Here is a 12,052-nt window from a genome sequence, read left to right as displayed (position 1 = left end):
CTGGTTCCCAATCTCTTCTACAATCAAATACACATTACTAACACTCACACTGAAGCCCCATAACAACGAGGCCCCTCCCTCTGATCTCAGATTTGCTTCTGCCCTTCACTCTCTTCTCTCATCACTTCATCCCATTCCCAACTGCAAGACTTCTCTCCAGCTTCTGCCATCTCCGGGACTCTCTGCCCAACCAATCAGATTCTCCCCTTCATTCCAAACTTTCAAATACTCTCTAAAGACCCCTCTGTTTAAAGGCATATCCTATAAAAAATTAAGAATGTACCAGAGAATTATACTCCTCTAGATATAGAAGGAATGTGCTAAAAAAGTTGTATTTCAGACTGATTTATTGAGAAATTCCCCCAAAACCCCACTAGCCCCGCCCATCTGTTCCACTTCCTGCTGGCTGAATTCTCTGGATGAGCTGGGGAGCCGGCGGCCCTCCGTACCCTGCACTGTAGGATAGGAACCAATCAGCAGCTAGGCTGACCTGATGGGGAACTGAAGCCTGTCTGTGCTTGTGTGACTGCAGGGCTGTGATTGGCTCTCCCCCTCCTACTGGCAGGGACTGTTAGGACACGCCCACCCCTCATGTGAAACCCAGACAGGGACCTGAGAGGATCTATAGGGAGCTCCAATAAAGGGGCCATTGTTACAGATAGGGTTAATGTTTAGCCCAAAGGGAAACCAGCACCGGATATTATTCATAATTGCCTACAGGGTTAGGGTTTTTCCCATTTATCCTATATGTCCCCTTTAGATCAGGGGCCCCCAACCTTTTTCACCTGTGTGTAACATTTAAAAATAAAAAAAGTTGGTGCACAATTCAAGTATGAAAAAAGGGCTGTGATAGGTTATTTGCTAGCCTCTATCTGGGACTGGCAGCCTATGGGAGGCTCTGTTTGGCACTACACAGGATCTTTAAGCCTCCAAAACTTGCCCCCAAGTCAGGAATTCAAAAATAAGCCCCTGCTTTGAGGCCACTGAGAGCAACACCCAAGGGGTTGGGGAGCAACATGTTACCCCTGAGCCACTGGTTGGGGATCACTGACTTAGATGCTAAGCTCTTGTGAGTAGGGTCCTTTGATCTTTTTTTTTACCCTATGTTGATCGTCAGACTGTGAAAGTATATGTAGGGGATCAGGGACACCTTCCCCTCAGGCAAAGCATCTCCTGTGCCTTGGATACCTCTACCTGTGACATCATCCTGCCCAGTTACAGGCAAGGGAGCGATCCAATTGGCTGGGAGATGGGAGGAAGTCCTGAGGCCTGCTGGGGGCAGGTTGGGCCAGCAGAGTTTGTAAATGAGTCCCTGCTGCTGAAGATCCAGCCAGAACCAGAAAGAGAGAGAGACTGTCCAGGAGATCGGGCAGGATTCTTCTTCATCTTGTGTGGAGCTTGGCCAGGAGGAAAGGCCTAGAGCCCCAGCAGTACAGAGAGAGCCAATCATGTTCCCTGCCAGGCTGCTAGATGCCCAGGAGGTGACTGGTGCCACTGTGAAGAGTGTCTGCCTCTGAGAGCCCCCCGGTGAGTGAGACCCCAAAGGGAAGATAATGGCAAGGCTATAAGTGTGGGGACTGGTGTTGTTTGTGTACTTGCTATGTGGGTACTAAGTCCGCAGAGAGTTACTTTGGGCAGGTAGCGCTACCTGGGGAAGGAAGAGCTCATGGGAAGAGTGCATTTAATGAGAGACTGTGGGACTGTCATATTAAAAGGACTTTGCTACATAGACAGTCACAGTGTTATCTTCCAGAGAGACAGATAGGTCCCCACATGTCCCCAGTGCAGGAGTTTTATTTCTATTAGATGCCAGTTGCATTTCTTTACTTCCGCATAAAGTTTATCTTTGTTACTGCAAACGGTGTGTGTTTTATTTTTCCCAGTGGAATCCCCCTGAGCTGTACCCCTCAATGGCCACTAGGTGGCGGCACTGCACTGTAATTCCCAGGTCCCAGTATCTTTCAATAAGCAAGAGGTCTCAGGGTCCCCAACACCTTTCAGAAGCTCCATCACCAACTTGTCCAGATTTAGCTTAGCAAGCGGCCGCCATTTTAAAAAGCTGCTACGTCATTTCTCCTTCATCCTCCTCTTGACCTGATTTGTGTGATCAATCCGTGATCTATACGTGATCTATGCGTGATCTATACATGTGCACTTAATGCAGGGCTCCCCAAGCTTTTTTACTCATAAGCCACATTCAGATGTAAAATGTGTTGGTGAGCCACACAAGCATGAAAAATGTTCCTTGAGGATGCTTAATAGGTCAAAGGGCTGTGATTGGCTATTTGGTAGCCCCATGGGGACCGCTGGCCTGCAGGAGGCTCTGCTTGGGGTAAAACTGTGTCTCTGGGCTTCTAAAACTTGTCTCCAAGCCAGAAATATAAAAATGGCACCTACTTTGAGGCCACTGGGTGCAAAACATCCAAGGGGTTGGTGAGCGGCATGTTGCCCCTGAGCCACTGGTTGGGGATCACTGACAATGTAACGGTACAGCCAAAGCCATAGGGGAGAAATAAGCCCTAAACTTAGTTTTGTGTATTGTTAAAATTAAATTAATCCACAGGACCTTGCTGTGTCTATCACTAATTTTGTCGGAAATTGTTAGAAAAACCCAGTGGGCCCAGCCGGCCCAGACCCAATCCCCACTGGCCAATGATCTCCCTCCCCTGAGGCACTGAAGATAAGTTTAATTTACATGTGCTCAGGGGGTCGGGCAGGTGGCTGGGGCCCCTGCAGGGGTAAGTGATGGCTGTGGTAGCCCCCCCAGTCCAACCCTGTCACAGCCCACTCTTTCTCCAGAACTTAATCTGCTCTGACTTGTTAACCCCTTCCAACCCCTGGGTCACAATACACCACTTCCAGTTAATACAAGAAAAAAAAAATCCAAAGTTCACCACCAGGTGGTGCAGGGTCTATGGCGTTTTCTATTGTGTTTTGCTGGCAATCTGTGCACTCTAGTGCCATCTAGACGCAGGGATTAACACTCAAAAAATTGGACATGGAGAGACAAAACGTGAAAACTTACTGGCTGTTTTAGTAGCTCGGCTCCTCAGTGCCCAAATATCCTCTATGGAAGCTCCTAAGCAGGACCTGTGTTTCACTCCTTAGCCCAGGCCTCACAGGAATACTGAGAAATACACACACAATAATATACACCTGAGGTTCTCAGTCAAATCAATATTGATTTATTGACAGATTTAGGCAAATATAGGTGCCAAAACCGCCTAAGGTGGATCTACCAAGAGGCTCAACTCACTGCATATTTTAGACCCTGCTCAGTGGGTACTAAGCCACTTAGACTCCTTGTTAAAGCTTTTGTAACATAGTAACACAGTAAGTTAGGTTGAAAAAAGACATAATCCATCAAGTTCAACCATAATGCCTATATATAACCTGCCTAACTGCTAGTTGATCCAGAGGAAGGCAAAAAAACCCATCTGAAGCCTCTCTAATTTGCCACAGAGGGGGAAATAAATTCCTTCCTGACTCCAAGATGGCAATCAGACCAGCCCCTGGATCAACTAGTCCCATAACCCTGTATTCCCTCACTTGCTAAAACCCCATCCATGTAATAAAAAGCACCACCACATTTGGCCAGTAAGCCATAGCAACCATTGAGCTTTTTGGTGACCAGTAAATGCTACCTGCTGACTGGTTGCTACAGTCTGTCTAAACTAGGGATGAACCAAGACCAGGATTTGGCCAAGATTCAGCCTTTTCAGCAGGAGTCAGACTCAGTACATGCTCAGTTAGTTAGACTATGAGGAAGCTTCCTGCTGATTGGCTCAGATCCACATTCCTAAGGGGAGGGAGTGAGTTCTTAGCATTCTTGAGGGAGGGGGGAACAGGAGAAAGCAGAGAGCTGCGTGTCTCTGGCACATGAATTACAGACACAACAAATCTTTTGACAGAGGACTCTGTGAGTGCTTATGGCTGTTTTATACATGATAAAGCTTACTGAGTTTTTACCTTTCCTTCTCCTTTAAAATCATGGGACTTTTTGTCAAATGAACAACGAGGTTAAAAACTAACAGGGGCTGTAGATCCTTCTCATTTCTACTTAGTTCTACTCAAATGGACTATGTCTATCTGCTCGTCAGTTGCATATTTATTATGATTAGAACATTTGTTCCTGAGGTCTCTCAGCCCATTATTTATGCACTCGGTTCTGTGCTGGGATTTGACCAGATCTGAATCCTTTTAATCTATCATTACTATAATTATAACATAATAATTCAATGTCTGATTGAGTTTGGTAGGAATAATTAGTGGGGCATCTGATTCAGCTTAATTTCCCTCAGCATCTTATATTTCAGTTGCAGTCAACTGCAGCGCTACTGCCTTAACCTTGGCCTTCTCCAGGGATGTGATCCTTTCCATGAATCCGGTTTTCGCTTCACATCTCTCGGCACTGATCAGCAGGTCAATATAATCGACGGTGGACAGGTTCTGGGGCCTCAGGGCGATAGCGTTCAGGCTCTGGAGACATAGTACGAACTTTTCAAGAAGTTGCATTTGTTCGGAGCTCAGTTTTTGGATCTCTTTCTTCAGCTCATCTACCACCTTCCCCGCTGTGACTTTCTCATTGCATGCCTTCTCGTAGCTCTCCTTGAGGGCGGCGTATGTTTTCTTAGTAGATATCACAACTTCTTCCCATTTGTACGATTCGCAGAAGTGGCAGCTCACGTCATGGTCGCACAGCTTACAGGACCTGTTCCAGTAGAAAACTTCGCAGAGACCAGCAATAAAATCCAAGGAAACCAGGCAGGGATGGTGGCAAGTAGACATACACTCGTGGCAATTAATTGAGTTTCCCTCTACGTCTCTTCTTTCCTTTACGGTTTCATGTTCCTCGTACTCAAAGTTCTCATTTCTTTTGATATCCTCTTCGTGCTGTTTCAGTATCTGTTCCCTCCGTTCCAGTTCTTTTTGCTTGAAATCCACCTTCTCAATTTTCGAGAGAAGATCTTCTATGACGATCTCCAGTTGCCTTCGTTCCATCAGCACTTTGTTAGTTAAGATCAAACTCCTGGACGTTAGTTTTTCCAGAGATCTAAACATGTTCTTTGAGCTTGATTTCCCCATTTTCCAGTTTGCTTTATTAACCAGTTGACTGTATTCCTCATCCTCCTCCTCTTCGTCGTCATCACTTTTGTCGCAGAGGCCGTAGTTGTTGAACTTGAAGTATTCAGGATCACCATTTGTTTTTTTAACACATGGGACCTCGGCTTCAAGGAGAGCTTGTAAAACCCCTGGCTTCCCCTGGCCAGAAAATGTAGCGCATATCTGTATGTTATTCTTTATATCTTTACCAAACAGCGAGAGAATTGACTGAAACACATAATTCTGTGATTTTGTCAAACGATTGGAGGAGGATTTGACCACAAAATAAATACCATCAATTCGGTCAATTCCCCACTTGGAACTGAAACATTCTTCTATCTTTTTCACTGTCAGTTCGTCTTGCTCAAGCCCCCTGGTGTCACCAAACCCTGGAGTATCAATGATTGTCAAGGAATACGGGACAATGAATTCCCCGGTATGATTTAATTGGTAAATGACGACTTCTGAGGTCTGACTGTGCGCTTGGCTTATATTGGTGTTCTCCTCAATCAGTTGATATCTATAGGTGTCCTCAAACTGCACGCCAAGGATGTAATTGACCAGAGCGTTGATAAGAGTCGTTTTACCTGATCCTGTTTCTCCGACCATCATGATCACTTTCTTGGCTCTCTTTATATTTACACTTCCAACTCGATATTTTGCGTACATGCCATCTGAATAGTTCTTTGTTAAATTCAATTTACGGATCGGACGGGCTCCTCTCTCAGGGTTCTCCTTTTGCACAAATGGTAGTTTGGCCTTTTCTTCTCCTTGAAGTTTTGATTCTTCAGATTGTCTTCCATCTGCAACCAGACAAAATATAAACAGATATGGTAAAATAAATAACAATAATTACATGTACTTGTGTCAAGTATCTATCATGCTATTTGCAACATGCAGAGTGCTGCCAATATCTGAGAGAAGAACCTCTTCCATGTCCCATCATGACCCTTTTCTTTCAATTAATCTAGAGACAAACTTGACTTGACTTGAGACTCAAAGGACCATAGTCTCCAAAGTGAAGCGGGTCGAGACAAGGCAGAAAGAGTAAAATACTGTTTCCCCATCATTAAATTTGTAGGTTAGGTGGGATCAAGAAGGTCACATTCAGTGGAAAAGGCCAGTTTTTCTGGTCAGCCGTGTCAGTGCTCCTCCCTCTTTACCCTACTAAGCATTTTTATGATATTTTGTCATCTTGCACAAATAAAATCTACATTATTGGACTTGAAGGGTACGATAGGTTGTAGGAAACACCATTGAAGTTGAGATCTAGGGAGGCTTGGGAGAACTTGATGGGAGATAAGGAAACTAACATAGGACAGCTCTGGGTGAAAAAGCTATATAAAAGAGCTTGGAAAGGGATGTCATAAGCTGTTTGGCCTGGTTAGTTGTTCGGTGCACAAACCGTTAAAGATAAGCGTATAAATGGTCAGACAGAAAGGGCAAGTAATACATTTAATTTGTCCCTATTTTCAAGTACAGGTATGGGATCCTGCAAACACATTATCCAGAAAGCTCTGAATTACAGAAAGACTGTCTCCCATAGACTCAATTTTAATCAAATAATTCAGAATTTTAAAACTGATTTCCTTTTTCTCTATAATAATAAAACAGTAACTGTACTTGATCCCAACTAAGATATAATTACCCCTTATTGGGGGCAGAACAGCCCTATTGGGTTTATTTAATGGTTAAATGATTCCCTTTTCTCTGTAATAATAAAACAGTACCTGTACTTGATCCCAACTAAGATATAATTACCCCTTATTGGGGCAGAACAGCCCTATTGGGTTTATTTAATGGTTAAATGATTCCCTTTTCTCTGTAATAATAAAACAGTACCTGTACTTGATCCCAACTAAGATATAATTACCCCTTATTGGGGCAGAACAGCCCTATTGGGTTTATTTCATGGTTAAATGATTCCCTTTTCTCTGTAATAATAAAACAGTACCTGTACTTGATCCCAACTAAGATATAATTACCCCTTATTGGGGCAGAACAGCCCTATTGGGTTTATTTCATGGTTAAATGATTCCCTTTTCTCTATAATAATAAAACAGTACCTGTACTTGATCCCAACTAAGATATAATTACCCCTTATTGGGGCAGAACAGCCCTATTGGGTTTATTTCATGGTTAAATGATTCCCTTTTCTCTGTAATAATAAAACAGTACCTGTACTTGATCCCAACTAAGATATAATTACCCCTTATTGGGGGCAGAACAGCCCTATTGGGTTTATTTAATGGTTAAATGATTCCCTTTTCTCTGTAATAATAAAACAGTACCTGTACTTGATCCCAACTAAGATATAATTACCCCTTATTGGGGCAGAACAATCCTATCGGGTTTAATTAATGTTTTATTGATTTTTTCTGGATAATGGGTCCTATACCTGTACTAGTAAGACTTCAGCTAAAATATGTCATGTAGTTTTGGTCTCTAGTAATCAAAATAGACATCATTTAAACAGAGAAAGTTAGGGTGCAAGTGGAGAAACTAAGCTGATAAAGCTCATACAGAATGGCTGCCCAAGTTGGAACTGATTACACTGGAGCTATGAATCTATGAAGGCCCATAAAGTAATACCAAGAGTAGAAAAAAGTAGCTCCATGTGTCATTGCCCTTATTGGGCAGTAGACAATACAAGGATGTCGGGGTATGGGGACGTTCATGTTGAAGAAATATTACGTTCATGACTGAGGGGGGATTCAGAAGATCCTTTATGTGGGGTCCCAGGGTTTGGCTGACCTCTCAGGGAACCAGGAGATCTCATGGTGTGCCCAGGCCCTAGTGGGACCCCCTGTAGGATAATAACCCCTAGATCTCTTGTTTTATACAAGGAGCCATACTACTTAGCATGTGTGACAGTGGGGCCCCAGACCTTATAAATTGGGGTGATTGCTTTTTTTATGCTAATAAGTAAAATGGAGTCTCCATTTTCCCCTATTATAGCAGCCATGTGTGCTGCAACAGGAAAGTCCCCTGACCTGGACCCTACAGACAGGCCAATTTTTCAGCCTGAACCTGCCCACACCGTGGTTCTCAACTAGGGTAACCACCTTTTCTGCAAAAAGCAAAAACAAAAAACTGCCTTACTATTTTTTTTAATCTTTCTTCTTAATTAATAACATTGGCATCAAGCATAATTTTTACCGGACAGGCCAACAATATACCAGCCAGGTGGCAACCCTAGTCTTGAGGGTTTCAGGTGGGCGCTCACATCTCTAGTCTGGTAGACTTTTACTACCAATAGATTAACCACAATAATGCAAGTTAGAACCCTATATTTATTCTGCGGAAAGCTTTACCCTACCTGAGTAACAGCCCTAGAAGCTCTCTCTGTTTGTTTAAGATAGCAGCTGCCATTTTAGCTTGGGCTCAGTAGCTTCCCGCTGCAGCTCTGGCTGCTGGTAGCTCAGATTACACAGAGTTGGGAGGGGAGGGCAAATTCTGATGGGAGGGGGAGTAGGAGAAGGGAGTGAGGAGAGAGCTCCGCAGACTTGTACCCGTGCCCTGAAGGATTTTTCTGAGCAGGAAGTCTGACACAGAAGAACATGTTTACAAAAAAGGAGACAAGAAATCCTGTGTTTCTTTTGATAGAGGACTCTGTGAGTGCTTATGGCTGTATTTACATAGACCTTTCTGATAAAGCTTACTGAGTTTGTACCTTTCCTTCTCCTTTAATGTAACGCTCCTAAATCTATTCTTAACGTATTTACTATGGTAGGTCCCAGTCTCTATCATCAAGGCAGGAGCAGATAAGTTTGCCAAGTGGGTAAAAGTCAAAGATATGTACAAAGGGGCAAGTGTCTATAGGAAGCTGGTGCCCTACGAAATAATTCCAGATTATTTTCTACTGTGTTTGTAAAGCAAAATCAACTTTACTTACACAGTATAAATGATTGAAAACTTGTTTCCTTCAGTCTTGGACACAAAATGCAAAATTTGATTCTATTTTTGTAACCCATATCAACCAATCACATGTAACCAAACCAGCCAATGCTACGGGATGTTGTTATGGGTTACGAGCACTTTAGCAAACGTTGCTTATGTTATCACATTATCTTCAAAACATATATATTCAAAATAACAAGGCACGGCATGGTGGACCTTTACACTATATCTCCTGGTTTCAACAGAGACAACTGATAACATAAGTACATGGTACATTTGGAAGTGTGCCATCACACAAACTGTGGCAGAGCCTCCATGTATCTGTGCCCTATTTGGGAACATTTACTTAATTTTTATAAAAATTAATGTCACTTAGCTCAAAGAAAGACCACTTATGGTTCCACAGTCTGACTGCAGAGAAGGACCAAATATGGCTCCACAGGTTGACTAAAGAGAAGGACCAGTTATGGCTCCACAGGTTGACTAAAGAGAAGGACCAGTTATGGCTCCACAGGTTGACTAAAGAGAAGGACCAGTTATGGCTCCACAGGTTGACTGAAGAGAAGGACCAGTTATGGCTCCACAGTCTGACTGCAGAGAAGGACCACTTATGGTTCCACAGTCTGACTGAAGAGAAGGACCAATTATGGCTCCACAGTCTGACTGAAGAGAAGGACCAGTTATGGCTCCACAGTCTGACTGCAGAGAAGGACCAGTTATGGCTCCACAGTCTGACTGCAGAGAAGGACCACTTATGGTTCCACAGTCTGACTGAATAGAAGGAACAATTATGGCTCCACAGTCTGGCTGAAGAGAAGGACCAGTTATGGCTCCGCAGGTTGACTAAAGAGAAGGACCAGTTATGGTTCCACAGTCTGACTGAAGAGAAGGACCAGCTATGGCTCCACAGTCTGACTGCAGAGAAGAACCAGTTATGGTTCCACAGTCTGACTGAATAGAAGGACCAATTATGGCTCCACAGTCTGACTGAAGAGAAGGACCAGTTATGGCTCCACAGGTTGACTAAAAAGAAGAACCAGTTATGGTTCCACAGTCTGACTGAAGAGAAGGACCAGTTATGGTTCCACAGTCTGACTGAAGAGAAGGACCAGTTATGGCTCCACAGGTTGACTAAAGAGAAGAACCAGTTATGGTTCCACAGTCTGACTGAAGAGAAGTACCAACTATGGCTCCACAGTCTGACTGAAGAGAAGGACCAGTTATGGTTCCACAGTCTGACTGAAGAGAAGGACCAGTTATTGTTCCACAGTCTGACTTAAGAGAACGACCAGTTATGGCTCCACAGTCTGACTGAAGAGAAGGACCAGTTATTGTTCCACAGTCTGACTGAAGAGAAGGACCAGTTATGGCTCCACAGTCTGACTAAAGAGAAGGACCAGTTATGGTTCCACAGTCTGACTGAAGAGAAGGACCAGTTATGGCTCCACAGTCTGACTGAAGGGAAGGACCAGTTATGGTTCCACAGTCTGACTGAAGGGAAGGACCAGTTATGGTTCCACAGTCTGACTGAAGGGAAGGACCAGTTATGGTTCCACAGTCTGACTGAAGGGAAGGACCAGTTATGGTTCCACAGTCTGACTGAAGGGAAGGACCAGTTATAGCTCCACAGTCTGACTGAAGAGAAGGGCCAACTATGGCTCCACAGTCTCATACTCAGATAACTTCTGGCTCTCACTTACCTTTTAGGGCTCAGTCTTGTTCCATAACATTATACATCACTAACTTATATTATTTTATGTGTATTCATTTTAATTCCTTCTATCCAGTCTCTGAGGAACCCATCAATAAGCCTATGAATTACCTTTTCTCCATGATTGTCTCAGGCTGGCCATCTTCTCTTCTCCGGATCTCTCAGACCTGTGGCTGCTTCTCCGGGACTGATCTAAAACTAATACAGTTTCTGAGAAATTCCAGTTTAGTCAAACAGTAACTAAAAGGACTTTCAGTTTCATATGTACAGTACGTGATGGGTCAGCAAATCAGCTCATCACATGTTGGCTACTGGGAGAGAGGGGGGGGGGGGTCAGAAGTTTCCTAATATCAGCAAATAACCCAGCCAGTATTCCGGTTGGGCAGAGAAAAGCAGCAGCAGTGTAAAATAATATATTTTTTTCTGGCCTGGAATAAAAATAATTGCCAACATGCTTTCATAGAGGGATAATAGTGGCATTGCTATGAACTAAAATCCCATAGGAAACAAATGCGTTCAACTGCTTTAAGGAAAACTATACCTCTGAACAATGTAGGTCTCTATAAAAATATATTGGAGGAATCCCAAGCCGGACTTGGATTTCTTACTACTGAGTGCTATTCTGATACCTACTGGGAGCTGCTATCTTGCTCCCTTCCCATTGTTCTGCTGATCGGCTGCTGGGGGGGAGGGGGGGGATATCACTCCAACTTGCAGCGCAGCAGTAAAGTGTGACTGAGTCTGAGCTTTCAGCCAGCGCTACACATTAGAACTGCTTTCAGCTAACCTATTGTTTCTCCTACTCCCATGTAACTGGAGGAGTCCCAAGCTGGACTTGAATTTCTTACTATTGAGTGCTATTCTGATACCCACTGGGAGCTGCTATCTTGCTCCCTTCCCATTGTTCTGCTGATCGGCTGCTGGGGGTGAGGGGGGGGGGGATATCACTCCAACTTGCAGCGCAGCAGTAAAGTGTGCCTGAGTCTGAGCTTTCAGCCAGCGCTACACATTAGAACTGCTTTCAGCTAACCTATTGTTTCTCCTACTCCCATGTAACTGGAGGAGTCCCAAGCTGGACTTGGATTTCTTACTATTGAGTGCTATTCTGATACCCACTGGGAGCTGCTATCTTGCTCCCTTCCCATTGTTCTGCTGATCGGCTGCTGGGGGTGAGGGGGGGGGGGATATCACTCCAACTTGCAGCGCAGCAGTAAAGTGTGCCTGAGTCTGAGCTTTCAGCCAGCGCTACACATTAGAACTGCTTTCAGCTAACCTATTGTTTCCCCTACTCCCATGTAACTGGAGGAGTCCCAAGCCGGACTTGGGATTCTTACTATT

At 44.0% G+C, this 12,052-nt stretch overlaps 1 protein-coding gene across 1 annotated transcript; it reads right to left on the bottom strand.

Annotated features, from left to right (window-relative positions):
- Positions 1-3,585: 3,585 nt before the first annotated feature.
- Positions 3,586-10,937, bottom strand: LOC100485553. The gene is made up of 2 exons (XM_002942309.5): positions 10,826-10,937; positions 3,586-5,906 (listed from the first exon to the last, which is right to left on the bottom strand). The coding sequence occupies exons 1-2, from the start codon at positions 10,854-10,856 to the stop codon at positions 4,306-4,308; spliced, it is 1,632 nt and encodes a 543-aa protein (XP_002942355.3). The 5' UTR covers positions 10,857-10,937; the 3' UTR covers positions 3,586-4,305.
- Positions 10,938-12,052: the final 1,115 nt, after the last annotated feature.

The sequence above is a fragment of the Xenopus tropicalis genome, chromosome 6 (assembly GCF_000004195.4).
Source record: "Xenopus tropicalis strain Nigerian chromosome 6, UCB_Xtro_10.0, whole genome shotgun sequence".
NCBI lineage: Eukaryota > Metazoa > Chordata > Amphibia > Anura > Pipidae > Xenopus > Xenopus tropicalis.
The sequence above is the reverse complement of the archived record's forward strand: the minus strand, read 5'-3'. Positions and strand labels throughout refer to the sequence as shown.

Excerpts from the sequence above, each read along its gene's own strand:
- LOC100485553 (XM_002942309.5), bottom strand. The coding sequence starts at position 10,856 with ATGGCCAGCCTGAGACAATCATGGAGAAAAG. Across the intron at positions 5,907-10,825 it reads GAGACAATCATGGAGAAAAG|ATGGAAGACAATCTGAAGAA; the intron begins GTAATTCATAGG and ends GTCTGGTTGCAG.